Genomic DNA, 19,971 nt, shown 5'->3' with positions numbered 1-19,971 from the left:
GGATACTGTCCCTTACAGCAAAAAATACCTTAATCCAACTCAGAAAATACAGCTGCTTTTTGAATATTTACCATATTTTTACTGCAACCAGTAGCCGGGAAATTTTCAACAGCGTAATAAAGAACCCTCTGGTTCTAACAATGTAATGAAGAACCATACAAATAGTTATACAAAGGGTTATTAAAAAAAACGAAACAAAAATATTCTCCACAGCCCAAAAAAGGGTTCCCCTACAGCGACAAAATGAAGAACCCATTCTTGGTACTAACTACCCTCTCTTCTGAGAGTATACAGGTATAACTCAAAATGCATGTGACACTAAGGAATATGCTATTTTATCTCGTCTGACCTGCCCTCCTGTACTCGCCTCTCTACCTTTCTCCTCCACTCTCCCAAGTTGGCAGTCATGGGTATTTCATATAAGAACTTTGAAGTCTTGCTAAGAAAAAGTTCCTATTCTAGGTTGCTCTTTCACCTAAACTACTCAAAAGTGACAGAGAATGCTAAACCTCTCTTAAAGGCAGTTTTCCACTCATCTCCCTCCCTGATTCTCACCAGATTGTAAGTGTTGCGGAGGTCCAGTTTGGTGAAGAATTTGGCCCCTTGAGCCAAGTCCAAGGCGGCGGACATCAGGGGTAGGGGGTAACGATTCTAGATCGTAATCCGGTTCAGCCCTCTGAAATCGATACAAGGACACAGGCCTCCATCCTTCTTACCCATGAAGAAGAAGCCTGCACCAGCTGGGGATGTAGAGTGGCGAATGAAACCCGCCTCCAGCGACTCCCGGATGTAATTGTCTATGACTGCTGCTTAAGGGGTCGAGAGGGAGTATATACGGCCCGGGGAGGTGTGGAGCTGGGTAGGAGTTCTATGGCACAGTCGTATGGACAACGGGGGGGAAGGGTGGCAGCTTGCCTCTTACTGAAGGCCTCCCGGAGGTCGAAGTATTCGGGAGGGTGAGCAAAGAAGCCTTGGTCTTCAATGGATGCAGGAGGACATGGCAAGGCTTTTGGTGGGGGTTTAGATACTTAGGCTGGCAGTCCTTACCCCAGTCTAGTAGGTGTCCCATGGACCAAAGGAATAGTGGGTTATGTAGCCCTAGACAGGGGTACCCTAGGATAAGGGGGTTTTCGGGCTTGGTCTGATATACCACCTGGCCGGAGCCAATGGGGCGTCCATCGAGGGCTTGAATCTGCAGAGGGATGGGACATTTCAAGCAGGAGATTTGTAATTTTCTGGCGAAATATTGATTAATGAAATTAAATGAAATCTGTGGCCCTGGAGTCCACTAAGGCTTGAATCTGGTGCTGACGGTTGTCCCAGTGGATGGTTGTGGGTAGTGTAGAGACAAATGGTGACTTGGTAGCCAGAGGGTAACTGCACAGCTCAACAGGGTCTCCCCTTGTCCTGGCGAGCCCTGGCATTTCCCGTCAGCTCTGGTCATGTAGCTCGGAGATGGCCGAGACCTCAGCAGGAAGAGGCAGCAGCCTTCACACATGTGCCTTTCACGCTCCTATGGGCTCAGATGTATGCGTCGCAGCTGCATGGGCCCCTCAATGCTGCGTTCGGGGGACTTGGGGTGCTCAGGATACTGGGATGGTGTCAAAAAGGCGCTTTCTCATGCGTTTCGGAGGCGGTTGTTGATCCTGATTGCCAGCGCCATCAGGGACTCGAGGTCCTCTCCCAGTTCCCGAGAGGCCAGTTCATCCTTGATGGAGTTAGACAAACCCTGGTGGAAAGTGGTGACCAGGGCCTCCGTATTCCATCCACTCTCGGCGGTGAGGGTGCAGAACTCAATGGTGAAGTCAGCCACTGGCCAGGCCCCTTGGTGGATGTTGAACAGTTGGCTGGCCACTTCTCGTCTGCCAACTGGGTGGTCGAAGACTCGTCGCAGCTCTGGATGGTGGCTACTGTTCCCACACCGCTGTTGCCCACGCTCTGCCCGAGAGTCAAGAGATGATGTGGGCCATCATTGTCCGATCGGTGTGAAACAAGGAGGACTGTAGCTCGAACACCAGAGAACACTGAGTGAGGAACCCCTTGCATCCTCCCGGGTGGCCGTCATACTGCTCGGGGGCTGGGATATAGGCTTCCTAGGGCAGGATTCCTGGAGGAACTATGGCGACGCCTGTAGCACTGGGCGATTAGACTTGGGCATTGGCTCCTCCTGGGATGAGGTTGGACTGTGGTTGGAGGGAGTCGGTAAGTGTCCGGAGGGTCTCTGATATTTGGGAGAGTTGTCCTTGCTGCCGCCCCAGCAGTGCTCTATGGTGGGTTACAACATTCTTGATCTGGGTGATCTCTGCTGGGTCCATGTTTTGGCAGAAGCCTGCTGTGGCGTGGTGAGGTGGGACCCAGGTGCAGAGAAGAGACCAGACGAGGAATCAGTGGTTAAGGATAAACGTAAATACTTTACTGATAAACAGTAGCCGCAGGATCACAGTACACTGGAAAAACAACAAACACTAAGTCTCAAACTCACTGATGAAACAAACGCACACGGTAAACAATTCACACTTCTGCAAAGTACACCAGAAAGCACACCTCTTTTAACAAGGAAATCATAACGAGTAGTAGGACATATTTGAGTGTCATTAATGTATTGAAAAACTGTATGGTTGAAAGAGATGGGGCAAAAGAAGTAGCTAATAAGTCTGGCTGCACATCTGACTGGCTGACTTAATGCAAATTGAGAAATGATGTGACTAAATTCAACAAAAAGAAGACAAAACTGTTTTAATTGCCAAGATTGATGATATTAAGAATGTTGATAATGGCGCTGGAGGAGATGGCTGACGTTTTACGGTCCCCATCAATTGTGCTATTGTGTTTTTTTGCGTTTTTTGTCACTTATTTTGAACATAATGTTTCTGCCACCGTCTCTTATGACCGAAAAGAGCTTCTAGATATGAGGAAAGTGATCACTCACCCCGTACTGGAAGAAGATTGCTAAGGATTTACTTCAGACACCCGACAAGGCCCTCACCCCAGTCATTCGCAGGAGAAAGAGACAGAGATATCAGCGACGTATGTCTGGGTGCCTTGTAAGGATCCGACAGCGAGTGGGTAATCTGCCTTTACCATTGGTCCTATTAGCCAATGTACAATCATTAGATAATAAAACAGATGAGCTATGAGCACGTTTATCCTACCAACGGATTTCTCCCGGGTGGCGCAGTGGTCTAGGGCACTGCATCGCAGTGCTAGCTGCGCCACCAGAGTCTCTGGGTTCGCGCCCAGGCTCTGTCGCAGCCGACTGGCAAGTGTCGTCACTGACATTTTCTACCTCTTCCTAGCGGAGTCTGTAATACCAACATGTTTCAAACAGACCAGCATAGTCCCTTTTCCCAAGAAAGCGATGGTAACCTGCCTAAATGATTACCACCCTGTAGAACCCGCGTCGGTAACCGGGAAGTGCTTTGAAAGGTTGGTCATGGCTCACATCAACACCCTAATGCCGAAAACCCTAGACACACTCCAATTGGTATACCGTCCCAAACCGATCCACAGATGACGCAATCTCAATTGCACTCCAAAACTGCCCTTTCCCACCTGGAAAAAAGGAACACTTATGTGAGAATGCTGTTTATTCACTACAGCACAGCGTTCAACACCATAGTGCCCTCAAAGCTCATTACTAAGCTAGGGACCCTGGGACTAAACACCTCCCTCTGCAACTGGATCCTGGACTTCCTGACGGGACGCCCACAGGTGGTAAAGGTTGGAAACAACAGATCCGCCACACTGATCCTCAACAAGGGGGGCCCTTGGTCGGCCTAATCACTGACAATGATGAGGCAGCCAATATGGAGGAGGTCAGAGACCTGGCTGTGTGCTGCCAGGACAACAACTTCTCCCTCAACGTGATCAAGACAAAGGAGATGATTGTGGACTACAGGAAAATGAGGGCCGAGCACGCCCCCATTCTCATCGACGGGCTGTAGTGGAGTAGGTTGAGAGCTTCACGTTCCTTGGTGTCCACGGTCCAAACACACCAAGACAGTCTTGAAGAGGGCACGACAAATCCTATTCCCCCTCAGGAGACTGAAAAGATTTGGCATGGTTCCTCAGATCCTCAAAAAGTTCTACAGCTGCACCATCGAGAGCATCCTGACTGGTTGCATCGCTGCCTGGTATGGCAATTGCTCGGCCTCCGACCGCAAGGCACTACAGAGAGTAGTGAGTACGACCCAGTACATCACTGGGTCCAAGCTTCCTGCCATCCAGGACTTCTATACCAGGCGGTGTCAGAGGATGGCCCTAAAAATTGTCAAAGACTCCAGCCACCTTAGTCATAGACTGTTCTCTCTGCTACCGCACAGCACGCGGTACCGGAGCGCCAAGTCTAGGTCCAAGAGTCTTCTTAACAGCTTTTGTCCCCAAGCCATAAGACTCCTGAACAGCTAATCGAAGGGCTACGCAGACTATTTTCATTGCCCCCCCCCCCCTCTTTTACACTGGTGCTACTCTCTGATTATTATTTGTGTATAGTCACTTTAACTCTACCTACATGTACATATTACCTCAATTACCTCGACTAACCGGTGCCCCCGCACATTGACTCTGTACCGGTACTCTCTACGGAGCCTAGAAGAAAGTCTTTGTCCTCAGTCCTGGGGGGAAGCCAAAGTCATTCCGCTACCCAAGAGGGGTAAAGCGGCCTGTGCTGATTCTAACAGCAGACCTATCAGCTTGCTGCCAGCTCTTAGCAAACTGTTGGAAGAAATGGTGTTTGAGCAAATGCAATGGTATTTCTCTGTAAACAAAATAACTGTCATGCTCGTCGTAATGAATAGACCAAGGCGATAGCGTGAGTAGAGTTCCACATATTTTTAATAAACCGAATCTCAACAAAACAAAACAAACAAGCACAAACGAAACGTGAAGCTACTGTTGTGCACTCAGGCAACTATCCGTAGACAAGATCCCACAAATAACCATGGGGAAATGGCTACCTAAATATGATCCCCAATCAGAGACAACGATAAACAGCTCCCTCTGATTGGGAACCATATCAGGCCACCATAGACATACAAATTCACCTAGATGACCCACCAAAGTCACTATCACGCCCCAACCAACACAGAGAATAAACAGCTTACTATGGTCAGGGCGTGACAATAACAACAGACTTTAAGCATGCTTATAGAGAAGGGCACTCAACATGTACTGCACTGTCACAAATATCTGATGATTGTTTGAAAGAAATTGATAACAAGAAGATTGTGGGAGCTGTACTGTTAGATTTCAGTGCAGCCTTTGATATTATTGACCATAACCTTTTGTTGAAAAAACATATGTGTTATGGCTTCGCAACCTCTGCCATATTGTGGATTCAGAGCAATTTATCTAATAGAACTAGAAGGGTTTTTCTTTAATGGCAGCTTCTATGGTGTTATACATGTAAGACGTGGTGTATCGCAGGGCAGCTAAGAGCATTGTATTTGGTACAAATATTCCCTAAGTTCTAGACTTGGGCTGAATCTGGAAATTAATGGTGTGGCTGTTGAACAAGTTGAGGAGACTAAATTACTTGGTGTTACCTTAGATTATAAACTGTCATGGTCAGAACATACAGATTCAATGGTTGGAAAGATGGGGAGAGGTCTGTCTGTAATATAGAGATGCTCTGCTTTGTTGACACCACACTCCAAAAAGCAAGTACTGCAGGCTCTAGTTGTGCCTTATCTTGATTATTGTGTTGTCGAGTGCTGCAAGGAAAGAACTAGTTACACTGCAGCTGGCCCAGAATTGAGAGGCACGTCTTGCTCCTCATTGTAATCAGAGGTCTGATATAAATACTATGCATGCCAGTCTCTCTTGGCTAAGAGTTGAGGAGAGACTGACTGCGTCACTTCTTGCTTTTATAAGAAACATTACACATCGCTCTGACACACACACACTTACCCCACCAGACATGTCACCAGGGGACCTTTCACAGTCCCCAAATTCAAGAAAGCTTACAGTATTATATAGAGCCATTATTGCATAGTACTTCGTTCCATCTCATATTGCTCAAATAAGCAGCAAACCTGGTTTTAAAAAACAGATAAAGCAACACTATACGGCACAACACCTCTTCCCTATTTGAACTAGATCGTTTGTGTGTTTGTTTTGTTACAGTCGAAGTCGAAAGTTTACATACACTTAGGTTGAAGTCATTAAAACTCGTTTTTCAACCACTACACACATTTCTTGTTAACAAACTATAGTTTTGGCAAGTCAGTTAGGACATCTACTTTGTGCATGACACAAGTACATTTTCCAACAATTTTTTACAGGCAGATTATTTCACTTATAATTCAATGTATCACAATTCCAGTGGGTCAGAAGTTTACATACTCTAAGTTGACTGTGCCTTTAAACAGCTTGGAAAATTCCAGAAAATTATGTCATGGCTTTAGAAGCTTCTGATATGCTAATTGACATGATTTGAGTCAATTGGAGGTGTACCTGTGGATGTATTCCAAGGCCTACCTTCAAACTCAGTGCCTCTTTGCTTGACATCATGAGAAAATCAAAAGAAATCAGCCAAGACCTCTAATTTGTTTGGGGACCTCCACAAGTCTGGTTCATCCTTGGGAGCAATTTCCAAATGCCTGAAGGTACCACGTTCATCTGTACAAAAAATAGTACACAAGTATAAACACCATGGGTGTGTTTATACCGCTCAGGAAGGAGAAGCGTTCTGTCTCCTAGAGATGAACGTACATTGGTGTGAAAAGTGCAAATCAATCCCAGAACAACAGCAAAGGATCCTGTGAAGATGCTGGAGGAAACAGGTACAAAAGTATCTATTTCCATAGTAAAACAAGTCCTATGTCGACATAACCTGAAAGGCCGCTCAGCAAGGAAGAAGCCACTGCTCCAAAACCACCATAAAAAAAGCCAGGGTTGCGACTGCACATGGGGACAAAGATTGTACTTTTTTGGAGAAATGTCCTCTGGTCTGATGAAACAAAAATAGAACTGTTTGGCCATCATTATGTTTGGAGGAAAAAGGGGGAGGCTTGCAAGCAGAAGAACACCATCCCAACCGTGAAACACAAGGGTGGCAGCATCATGTTTTGGTGGTGCTTTGCTGTAGGAGGGACTGGTGCACTTCACAAAATAGACGGCATCACGAGGTAGGAAAATGATGTGGATATATTGAAGCAACATCTCAAGACATCAGTCAGGAAGTTAAAGCTTGGTCGCAAATCGCTCTTCCAAATGGACAATGACCCCAAGCATACTTCCAAAGTTGTGGCAAAATGGCTTAAGGACAACAAAGTCAAGGTATTGGAGTGGCCATCACAAAGCCCTGACCTCAATCCTATAGAAAATTTGTGGGCAGAACTGAAAAAAGCGTGTGCGAGCAAGGAGGCCTATAAACCAGACTCAGTTACAGCAGCTCTGTCAGGAGGAATGGGCCAAAATACATCCAACTTAGGGTGGGAAGCTTGTGGAAGGCTACCTGAAACGTTTGACCCAAGATAAACAATTTAAAGGAAATGCTACCAAATACTAATTGAGTGTATGTAAACTTCTGACCCACTGGGAATGTGGTGAAAGAAATAAAAGCTCAAATAAATAATTGTCTTTACTATTATTCTGACATTTCACATTCTTAATATAAAGTGTTGATCCTAACTGACCTAAGACAGGGAATTTTTACTAGGATTAAATGTCAGGAAGCGTGAAAAACTGTGTTTAATTGTGTTTGGCTAAGGTGTATGTAAACTTCCGACTTCAACTGTATGTCACGTGTGCCTTTAAAAAAGATATGTAGTTCTGTCTTCTCTATTAATGTTCTCTATTATGTCAAGTTTCATGTTTTATGTGGACCCCAGGAAGAATAGTTGGGGATCAGCTATCGGGGATCCTAATAAAATACCAAATTAACAAAAATAAGTACCAGCTTGTCAGGATGGGTTATGTACTATATAAGTACACATTAATTACAAGTAAGTACCCCTCAAGACACACTTAATTTTATGTAGCTAAATCCCGTGTAACACCTAGTCATTATGATCTACTTATGCAGATATTACATGTACTCTGTGGTGTACTTGTGGGTTTATTGTAAACTCTACCAAGTTAACCCAGTTTGTACACTTTTTGGGGGCAAGTGCTAGCAACAACATTGAGTAGAGATTTTGAAGAGTGCGCACGGGTAGGTAATTAGAGCCCAGTGAGCCTCCAACCTTTGTAATCCCAGACACCCAGTGTATCCGTCCAATCTTGTGACAGAAGAAAGAAACTAAACAAAAACACATTTGTGAATTTTGTGGTAACCTGCCCATTTGTAACAAGCTTGGTAACAAGCATTTGTTGTTACACCTCTATAATTACAGACTGCAATTACCATCAGTTACATGTTGTTATTACAGTGTAACTATGAGTTATTACAATTAACTACAATAGTTGTTATTGTAATTACACATGTAGTTACACTGTAACAAGGACCTCTTAAAATGAAGTGTTACCAAACTTTATACTCTTGCTAAGAAGAAGTCCCTGCGCTAAGTTTCTCTCTCACAAAAATTACTCAAGAGCAACTGAGAAAGAGGGTGCGTAAGTACAACCTAATAGCTCTCTAGTACTCTACAATAAGTGGGAATATCACCTAATGGATGTTCAAGGACCCGTGCCTGGCCCTCCTCTACCCAAATCAAATGTCTTCTCTTCGCATCTCCTCAGCTCGGCTGGCCTCTCCTCGCCTCGCCTCACTTTCAAATGACATCCTCGATTAGATGTTGTTGTTGTTGTTTTTCATTAGGCTATTACATCTGGAACCATGTGATCCATCTACTGGACACTCATCGACAATATGGACACATATATCAAATAATCTGAGGTAAAAGATAAAAGGTAGAATGTAAAAAAAAAATAAAGATAATTCAAGTGTACATTCTCAAAGTGTCCATAGAATCCCCAAAGTACCTGTTGAAATGCCCTTTAGTCTGTTGAGACACTTTGAAGTTGTTTATTTCAACTATTATTCCCCCAACAAGGTTGCACCACTTTGTATATGTGACATGTATCAATAAGGTTATGAAATAATCAATTCCCCTGTTGACAGTGAAAACTGAATCGATCTTTGTGGCTTTTCCCCACCAGTCTGACAAACACAGTTAATCCTGGCCTCCATCTTTCTGCTCCTACCTACGTCTACCCCCAAACTGAAATGTTGACTCTCCCTCTCCTCTAAGATTAGGAAACTGTTCCATGTCAGCCAGTAATCTCACTGTACACCATCTTGATTTCGCTGGGATTTCACAACGGGAGAGATTTGGTTGTCATTACTGCTTAGTAACTGGATATTACTGTAGAACAGAAAATAAAATGGTTTATTATGACTTCGCGAAGCCAATGGTAGAATCCCCAAATAAGCTATGTACTGTACAATACCATATACAGTGTCCTCAGAAAGTATTCACACCCTTTGATTTATTCAAGATGTTGTTGTATTACAGCCTGCATTTTAAACGGATAAATTGAGATTTTGTGTCTTAGGACAAAAAGACACGGAATCGAGCTAAGCACAGGCAAAATCCAAAGGAAAACTTCCAACAGACACACAATACCTGTCACACCCTGGCCTTTGTTATCTTTGTTTTCTGTAATAGTTTGGTTAGGTCAGGGTGTGACAGGGGGGATGTTTGTGTGTTTTTGTCTCGTCTTGGGTGGTTGTATGGTATAGGGGGTTTAGGTAGAGTAGATGGGTTTGTGTTTGAGTGTAGGTGTAGGTGTCTAGGTATGTCTATGGTTGCCTGAATGGTTCTCAATCAGAGACAGCTGTCATTCATTGTCTCTGATTGGGAGCCATATTTAAGGCAGCCATAGGCAGTAGGCTTTTGTGGGTAGTCTATGTCTAGGTTGCATGTTAGCACTTAGTCTTTTATTGCTTCACGTTCGTCTGTTTGTTGTTTTGTTTTCGTTCGCTTCCAATAAAAGAGATGTATTTTTCACACGCTGCGCCTTGGTCCACTCATTGTCCTCAAGACGATCGTGACAATACCATATAATGTTAAAGTGTAATTAGGTTTTTAGAAATGTTTACATATTTATAAAAATGTTAAGCTGAAATGTATTGAGTCAATAAGTATTCAACCCTTTTGTTATGGCAAGCCTAAATAAGTTCAGGAGTACACATAACAAAGTTGTATGGATTCACTCTGTGTGCAATAATAGTGTTTAACAGGATTTTTTAAACTAGCCCATCTCTTTACCTCACACATACAATTATCTGTAAGGTCTCTCAGTTGAGCAGTGAATTTCAAGCGCAGATTCAACCACAAAGACCAGGGAGGTGTTCCAATAGTTCAACAAGAAGGGCACCTATTGGTAGATGGGTAAAACAAAGCAAACATTGAATATCCCTTAGAGCATGGTGCAGTTATTAATTACACTTTGGATGGTGTATCAATTCACCCAGTCACTACAAAGATGCAGGTGCCCTTACTAGCTCAGTTGCTGGAGAGGAAGGAAACCACTCAGGGATTTCACTATGAGGCTAATGGTGATTTTAAAACAGTTACAGAGTTAAATAGCTGTGATAGGAGATAACTGAGGATTGATCAACAACAACGAAGTTACTGCACAATACTTAAATTAATGACAGAGTGAAAAGAAGGAAGCCTATACAGAATAAAGGTATTCCAAAACCTCCTGCATCCTGTTTGCGAAAAGGCAATAAAATAATACAAAAAATGTGTCAAACAAACCCAAAATTTGTCCAGAATACTAAGCGTTATGTTTGGGACATATCCAACAAAGCACATCACTGAGTACCACTCTTCATATTTTCAAGCATGGCATCATGTTAGGGGTATGCTTGTCATCGGCAAGGACTAGGGCGTTTCTTATGACAAAAGGAAACGGAATAGAGCTAAGCACAGGCAAAATCCAAAACAAAACTTCCAACGGACACTGGGAGACAAATTCACCTTTCAACAGACAATTACCTAAAACACAAGGCCAAATATACACCGGAGTTGCTTACCAAGACAACATTGAATGTTCCTGAGTGGCCTAGTTACAGTTTGAAAGTCTATGCCAAGACTTGAAAATGGCTATCTTGCAATGATCACCAACCAACTTGACAGAGCTTGAAGAATTTTTTAAAGAATAATGGGAAACTATTGTACAATCCAGATGTGCAATGCTCTTAGAGTCTTACTAAGGACATCTCACAGTTGTGATCTCTGCCAAATGTGATTCTAACTTGTATTGACTCAGGGGGTTAAATACTTATCTAATCAAGATACATTTGTGTTTTATTTATCACCCCAAAATTTTTTATAAATCTTCCACTTTGACATTACAGAGTATTTTCTGTAGATTGCTGACAAAAAAAATACAATTAAAGCCATTTTAATTGAATTATTGCAAGCTATAGAAGCATGCTGGAGTCTTTTTTTGTTGCTTGTCTTAAAAAAAAACGTTTTATTGGTGTGTAACTGTTATGAAAGTTGTATTGCCAATTTTGTTTTGTATTTAAACGCCACTTTAAACGTGTACATGACACCGCGACAACAAAAATAAAATCAAAGTAACAATAAAATCAGTAAGTAAGTCTGGTCAAGCGGTAGTGCCACTGACTCTGGTCCACATATCGCCCCATAGGCGCTGGTTCGATCTGCCACTTTCCTCTCTATGTCCCAGTCCCATCTGTCTCCACTGTAATGTATTTCATCTCTTAACCCCAAATGGCCGCTTGCCAAAGACTTCCAAACCTGGCTAATCAACTTAAAAAGATCCCCCAGTCAGCTGAAACCAATTCCCAAGCAAAGAAGTAGGGATAGAATATTCTGACACATTTCACTCTGTTGCCGTGTTGCATCAATGATGTGACAAACAAATCATAATCCTCATATTGAAAGTCAGGGAATGTTTTTGGTCTTTATGTTAATGAGGGCCTTCTCTCCCAAGCTGATTGATGAGTGTCCCATGACAAGGTTTACTCTTTATAACTACAACTCATTGATTTGCATTATGAATCCCCCTTGTTAGGTTTTCATTGTGTTACTTCACCTACGGTCTCAGCTTATCACTGTAAAGTGCCAACTGTCTGGGGGTCAACTGCTACTTTTAGAGCATCGGATATAGAACCTACTCTGGGACATTACCTTAACAGAATGAGAGACTGGGGCCTGTAAAAGCGTATCAGGTTAGAAGTGCTGATTTATGATCGAGTCTATTCATAGAATCGTATTCCGCGACCTTTTGTGAATACAATCCCAGAGATAGAGAAACCACCAGAGTTGACTACTTTCTGCAATTAAGGCAATATCAAAAGTAAGATCATTTTAGATCAGCTACATATTAGTGTTCTGGTATCAAAACAAAGGGAGGAGGTCCTGTTCATACCAGCTCTCTGCATCCTGTTCAACTGGATGTTGGGCTCGGCCAGAATCTCCTTGAGTGAGCGCAGCCCTCTGCGGTACCACTTCTCAGCAGTTTTGGGTCCAACCCCGAACACACTGGTGAACAGCTGGCAAGAAAACATTGATGTACTCAAAATAACATGTTGTCAGATGGGATCTCTTTGGGGGGGAGGAATTACTAGTATAGGTTCTATTTAAGTCTTGCTGGCAGCATTTGTATGGTGTATAAAATAATAATTTGGCGGAAATGTACAGCAAATTAAACTATGGTATCTATAACTTCAAAATAATTTCACAAGACAATTGAAAAGAGTTCCTTTTGATCCACTCACCTTAAGTGCTTGATATCGTTCATCACTCTGTACCTCTTCAACTTTAAAGGAGCGGCCAAATATAAGGATCTCCTGTAAAAAAAAAAAAAAAAATTGACTACATTACTATGTTGATTTTTCCTTCCAAACTTCTGTTGAGTCCTTTGTGGTTTTTCCAAAAAAACACTTCTATAGCTTATTGCTCTTCATTTTAGAAAATATGTATTATTTATTTTTTATTATTTAACCTTTATTTTATCAGGGAGTCATTTTGAGACCAAGGTTTTTTTTTACAGATAAGACCTGAAGTACAGAAATTACAGAAAATATATGCATCGAAATATAAATGCAAAACGGAAACAGAAAGAAAAACACAATCATAAAAAACAAGCGCATTCATCAGTAATAAGGTCCTCAATCATCTTTCTGAATTGCCCTAGAGGCACCAAAACATCAAATTTAACAACATTTTGAAGATTTGTATGTAATTTGTGGAACAGAAAACTAAAAGCTGATTTCCTAAAAGGAATTTCCAGAGTTAGCCATCCCCGAGACCAGACAAGTCTAAAGTTTAGTAATCATTTAAGGTAGGTACAGTGGGAGTTTTTGTAAAAGGGCTTTAAACATGAAAACATAGCAATGTATCAACCTACGTGACATCAAAGAGGGCCAACCAACTTACTGGAAGAGAATGCAGTGAAGAGTACTGAAATTGTCACCCGTAATAAATCGCAGTCCGTAATGATAAACTGCATCTAGCAGCTTTAATGAAGTGTCAGTTGCGTTCATATCGATGATGTCGCCATAGTCTAGGACCGATAGGAACATCGACTGAATAATCTGCTTTCTACTATCTAGTGAGAGGCAGGACCTATTTCTATAGAAGAAGCACATTTTTATTCTCAGCTTATTAACTAACTCATCAATATGCTTTTTAAAAGACAGCTTTTCATCTATCCAGATGCCCAGATATTTGTAAGCAAGGACATGATCAATATGAACACCATCCAAAGTTGTTTAAATCAGAGTTATTTATATGAGCTTCAGAGAACAACATATACAGTGCCTTCAGAAAGTATTCATACCCCTTGACGTATTCCACATTTTGTTGGTTTACAGCCTGAATGCCCACCCATCTACACACAATACCCCATAATGAGAAAATTAAAACATGTTTTTAGAAATGTTAGCAAATGTATTGAAAATGAAATATAGAAATATTTCATTTACAGACTTATTCACACCCCTGAGTCAATACTTTAGAAAATCCCCTTTGGCAGCGATTACAAATGTGAGTCTTTCTGGGTAATTCTCTAAGAGCTTTCCACACCTGGATTGGGCAACATTTGCCCATTATTATTTAAAAAATTGTACAAGCTCTGTCAAATTGGCTGTCGATCATTCAGGACTTGCGATAGATTTTCAAGTAGATCCTTAAGAGTCTATTGACGCACCCCATCAAAATCTGTCCATCCTTAAGGGTCTATTGACGCACCTTCAGTTTAAGTGAGAGATATAAACAATTTTGCCTGCCTTCTGCATCTGCGGTGGAAAGTGACCGAGCTACATTGGTGTTTGTCAGATCATGGAACATCCCGAAAATCGCTCTTCTCACAAAAACGTCTGTAGTGTCCCAACGGTTTGGGCTACAAACTTTTATGACCACTCTATGGAAAGGGGAGACAAGTGTCACCGGACTCATCTGAAGGTAACCCATACAAACAAATGGGAGTACGGAGGTAGTTGTGTGCCAACAAAAAAAAAGGGTTAAATATGTGTCCAAAAAAAACACAAATATTTCCTGAGCTTTCTTAGGTGTAGAATCAATCAATCAATCAAATGTATTTATAAAGCCCTTTTTACATCAGCAGATGTCACAAAGTGCTACACAGAAACCCATCATAAAACCCTAAACAGCAAGCAATGGAGGTGTAGAAGTACGGTGGCTAGGAAAAACTCCCTAGAAAGGCAGGAACCGAGGAAGAAACCTAGAGAGGAACCAGGCTCTGAGGGGTGACCATTCCTCTTCTGGCTGTGCCGGGTGGAGTGTACATGGCCATAAGAGTACATGGCCATTTAAAGCCAGAGTGTTCTTCAAGATGTTCAGACATTCATAGATGACCAGCAGGGTCAAATAACGAAAACAGCAGTTGTAGAGGGTGGAACAGGTCAGTACCTCAGGAGTAAATGTCAGTTGGCTTTTCATAGCTGATCATTCAGAGGTCGACCCTTCAAAACCTTATTCCTTATGATTTACTTGCTATTTATGAATGTGTTATCCAATGTGTTTCTATTGGCTATAGTAGTAAAGGCCAAATTCAAACATGTTTTTATATAGTGTTTTTATACCTGAAGGGGTCGTGAAATTCAAAATCAAAAAGCTAAATGATCCATGGTATGACCAACTTAAAGCAATTCCATATGTTAACTTAGTACCCCCTAGGTTTTCCTCTAGGATTTTGTCTGTGCTTAGCTCCATTCCGTTTCTTTTTAATCATGAAAAACTCCCTAGTCCTTAACAATTACAAGCATACCCATAACATGATGCAGCCACCACTATGCATGAAAATATAGAGAGTTCATTAGTGCCGTGTTGCAAACAGGATGCATGTTTAGAAATATTTTGTATTCTGTATTCTTTTCACACTGTCAATTAGGTTATTATTGTGCAGTAACTACAATGTTGTCGATCTATCCTCAGAGACGATGTAGTCATTCAAAAAACATATTAAACACCATTATTATACACAGAGTGAGTCCATGCAACATACTATGTGACTTTTTCAGCACATTTTTACTCCTTGCCATAAAAAAGGGCTTGAATTCTCAAGACCTATCAGCTTTTCATTTGTAATTCATTTGTAAAAATGTCCACTTTGACATCATTGGGTATTGTGTGTAGTGACCAAACAACTAAATGTGATCCATTTTAAATCCAGGCTGTAACACAACAAAATGTGGAAAAAGTCAAGGGGTGTGAATACTTTCTGAAGGCACTGTACTTAGTTTTACCTGCATTCAAAACTCATTTCAGGTCAATTACTTTTTTTCTGTAATACAGTTAAGGCATACTATAATCATACATAGCAGTATAATCGGCATACAAGAGCAGATTACGATTTTCCCATATTGGTATTGTAAACAGTAAAAAGTACAGGGCTCAGAATTGACCCCTGCAGGACACATTTTATTTTGTAAAAAAAAAAAAAAAGATTTAACACTATCAGTAGATACACATTGAATTCTATCTGTTAAGTCATTTTTAAACCAGTTACATGTAGCCGAGTCTACGCCAATGGAGGATACCCTCTGCATTTGCAATGAGTGATCAACTGTATTGAAGGCCTTTGACAGGTTCATTAAAAGGGCAGCACAATGGTGACTATTATCCATACAGTTAATCACATCATTTATACCTAGGGATGCAATCGAGATAGTCCCACGACCTGGTGTAAAACCCAACTGATGTACATTTAGAATATATTTCAAAAATAGGAACGATCTTAGCTGAGAATGATTCGAGGATTCTAATATTTTAGCTAGGCAACAAAGTTTAGAAATAGGCCAATAATTACTTAGGTCACAAGGGTCACCACCTCTGTGAAGAGGGAGTACATGGGCCACCTTCCAAACCTTGGGGATAGTACCAGATATAATTGTCAGATAAAAAGTATGGGTTAATGATACAGCAATCAGGGGGGGCAGAGAGCTGAAGCAAAAAATGTATGAAGCATATCAGCCCTAGCTGATTTTTTAAAACTTTAATCTTAAGCAAGGCATCTAGTACATCACAGGTAGTAAATTGTTGAAATGAAAACAAAGATTCACTAGAAGTTGGCAGGTTAACCGTCAAGTAAGTTAGAGACTGGCAGAGGGAAGAGCAATTGATTGACTGACCAGGGTCAATTAAACCACAGTCTCTCTCAAATAAAAAGGCTACCGAGATAAAATGATGATTAAAAGCATCACTTATCCCATTCTTCTCAGTTATGATGCCAAAGTCAGAGAGAACTTGTATGCTTCAGTGCATATACTGTCCAACATTTTGAAGGATCACAAGCAGAGTCAGAGATAGAGCTTAAAAGTAGCTTGATTTAGCTTTCTTAATCGAGATAGTAAATCTGTTTCTCAGTTGTCTGAAAGATTGCCAGTACAATTTTCCTTGCTTTGGCTCAGGCGAGATTTCTTATCTCAATGAGCTGAGATACCTCTGAAGAAAACCAAAGGTTAGATCTATCTTTGACTCTGGTTAAGGGTGCCTTGAATTTTAAATACATCACAGACAGTGTCACCAGCAAAGCACCTCCACACCATCACATCTCCTCCTCCATGCTTCATGGTGGGAACCACACATGTGGAGATCATCTGTTCACTTACTCTGCGTCTCACAAAGACACAGCGGTTGGAACCAAAAAGCTCACGTTTGGACTCATCAGACCAAAGGACAGATTTCCACTGGTCTAATGTCCATTGCTCATGTTTCTTGGTCCAGGCAAGTCTCTTCTTATTGGTGTCATTTAGTAGTGGTTTCTTTGCAGCAATTCGACCATGAAGGCCTGATTCACGCAGTTTTCCTCTGAACAGTTGAAGTTGACATGTGTCTGTTACTTGAACTCTGTGAAGCATTTATTTGGGCTGCAATCTGAGGTGCAGTTAACTTTAATTCACTCATCCTCTGCAGAAGAGGTAACTCTGGGTCTTCCTTTCCTGTGGCGGTCCTCATGAGAGCCAGTTTCATCATAGCGCTTGATGGGTTTTGCAAATGCACTTGAAGAAACTTTCAAAGTTCTTGAAATTTTCCAGATTAAAATAATGATGGACTGTCATTTCTTTTTGCTTATTTGAGCTGGTCTTGCCATAATATGGACTTGGTCTTTACTAAATCGTGATATCTTCTGTATACCACTACCTTGTCACAACACAACTGATTGTCTCAAACTCATTAAGAAGGAAAGAAATTCCATGTACTTTTAACAAGGCACACCTGTTAATTGAAATGCATTCCAGGTGACTACCTCATGAAGCTGGTTGTGAGAGAATGCCAAGAGTGTGCAAAGCTGTCATCAAGGCAAAGGGTGGCTTCTTTGAAGAATCTGAAATATAAAATATATTTTCATTTGCTTCAAACTTTTTTGGTTACTACATGATTCCATATTTTTTATTCCATAGTTTTGATGTCTTCACTATCATTCTTTAATGTGGAAAATAGTCAAAGTAAAGAAAAACCCTGGAATGAGTAGGTGTCCAAACTTTTGACTGGTACTGTACTTTAATGTCTCTTTCAATCATGTTTCCAAAAGAACCAGAATGTCAATTGTGTCCATTTTAGCCCAAACCCCTAGGATATTTAAAGTCAGAGGGGGTATTCAGCTCATTCCCATAAGAGCTAACAGGCATAGAGGAGTTTTTGCTGCAGCTATTTATTGAGTGAGCTGAGACTTTGCCAAGGTCCAACCACGTGAGAGCAAAGCAGACTGAGCATTCGACAGACCTCCCCCAAGTTGCTGGATGCAGGGGATGGGGCGGGAACTGGGTGAGCAGCGTTGGCAGAGCTCAGTCCACCCTGATGAAGCTCCTGCCAATTGAGTGGAGCTGCTGCAGGGGACCGGATTTTCTTCCGATGCTCCATTCTGTGGCTCCTGTTGCAGGGTTGGGACTGCCATTCGAGGCAGGAGTGTTCCAGGCCTATCCTGGGGATGGGAGTAGGGAGGGTAACCAGAACTAGCCTGTGAGCGAGGTTGTGTGGGAATCGAGGAGGGTGGTATGGAGGGTAGTGGCACTGGGAAAGCTCCAAACCCTCAGCATATGAGGGCTGATTATATGAATGATACATGTATCTCAGTTGGTAGAGCATGACGCTTGTAACGGCAGGGTAGTTGGTTCCATTCCCGAGACCTCCCATACATAAGAATGCATCCACGCTTGACTGTAAGTCGCTTTGGATAAAAGCATCCTCTAAATGGCTATGTGACTGATACATGGTGTGGACTGCGTCGTGTGGTGCACTATCCTCAACAGTCTTTTGCCAGACCCTAGGTTGTGGTCGGTGCTGTGTAGAGCTGGGCTGAGTTGAGGTGGGCCTGGTCTGGGGCAGTGTTGCTGACTGTTCTCCAGTCTCTGTGAAGCACCACTGGAGGCATGTCTAAAGGAATGTCCGACTTGTCTCAGGAAGTTGTTAGCTGGTCTGCTGCTCCTGTGGGGTGAGGTGGACTGGGCACCCAGAGAAGCAGACTCTTTGAACAAGTGTGTATTATCATACAGTCAGTCCAGAGTAAGGGTGGGATGGTGGGCCAATTTTACATTTGGCCATTTAGCACAATCCCGGGAGAGGCTGGCATTTATACTTTCGATCGTGGCAGGGTGAAAATCTCTCCTCCGGAGAAGGGTGGACATTACAATCCTGGCATCTGGGAAGGTGGTAGAGGACCTCTCCATCACCCTTGAAAGTGATGTGGCCACCTTTTCCTGTTGAGCCTGCAAGTCATTGGTTCCAGTATGCACAATGACAAGGCTCGGTGAGCCAAGCTGGGCCACTGTCAGGAGCTCCATGGGTATGTAAGATGTGGGGCACCACAACTTAGCCACCACCCTATTTAAAAAAAAGTGAATGCTCATTCATTCATTTTCCATTGGAGTCCATCGTCAAAACAATGTCAGGCTTCTTCTCGGACCTGTGGAGGATGGCAGGAGTGGGAGCAATCACAGCCCGTGAGACTGGGGTGGATGGGGTCAGCTGGGTTGGTGGATAGGTTGATTGGGTTGGCTGAATGTTTGAGACGGTTGATGGGTCCTTGTTCAACAGTTTGCTAGGTTCTAGGTTTTTACTGGACTCTTTTAGGAGTGGATGTTTGTAGCTGACTAATTTCTAATTTCTTAGGTCCCGGAGATGGCTTATATTGACTGTGGTGGACAGTTCCGCTCGTATTCTGCGTACTTCAATCCTGAGAGACTGGTTGCCCTCCTCAATGCACCTGATAGCATAATGCAACTAACGCATTTCATCCATATGCTGACGCACCAGGCTGATCTCCTCTTCTGGAATGCTGTGATACTGCAAGTGTCACATGTAAGAGTGGCATACTGAGGGCTATGTCTCCTGCAGGCAGGGGAAGGAGAGGGACTCTGGGGACAACATCCTGGGACACAAAGGAGGTGTTATTGTCACGCCCTGGCCTTAGTTATCTTTATTTTCTGTAATATTTTGGTTAGGTCAGGGTGTGACAGGGGGGGATGTTTGTGTTTTTGTCTTGTCTTGGGTGGTTGTAGTGTCTAGGGGGTTTTGGTTAGAG

The 19,971-nt window shown here is 42.4% G+C and overlaps 1 protein-coding gene and 1 long non-coding RNA gene across 2 annotated transcripts in view; one reads left to right on the top strand and one right to left on the bottom strand.

The window, feature by feature from the left end:
* Window positions 1-19,971, bottom strand: part of dntt (deoxynucleotidyltransferase, terminal) — a 140,789-nt gene that overhangs the window by 76,502 nt on the left and 44,316 nt on the right. Inside the window, exons 5-6 of the mRNA XM_055901993.1 lie at window positions 12,704-12,775; window positions 12,355-12,478 (exon numbers count right to left, since the gene is read on the bottom strand). Coding sequence (XP_055757968.1) covers window positions 12,355-12,478; window positions 12,704-12,775 — 196 coding nt within the window. The remainder of the gene's footprint in view (window positions 1-12,354; window positions 12,479-12,703; window positions 12,776-19,971) is intronic.
* LOC129836155 (uncharacterized) overlaps window positions 1-19,971 on the top strand; it is a 209,314-nt gene that overhangs the window by 146,742 nt on the left and 42,601 nt on the right. The window lies entirely within an intron of this gene.

The sequence above is a fragment of the Salvelinus fontinalis genome, chromosome 37 (assembly GCF_029448725.1).
Source record: "Salvelinus fontinalis isolate EN_2023a chromosome 37, ASM2944872v1, whole genome shotgun sequence".
NCBI lineage: Eukaryota > Metazoa > Chordata > Actinopteri > Salmoniformes > Salmonidae > Salvelinus > Salvelinus fontinalis.
The sequence above is the reverse complement of the archived record's forward strand: the minus strand, read 5'-3'. Positions and strand labels throughout refer to the sequence as shown.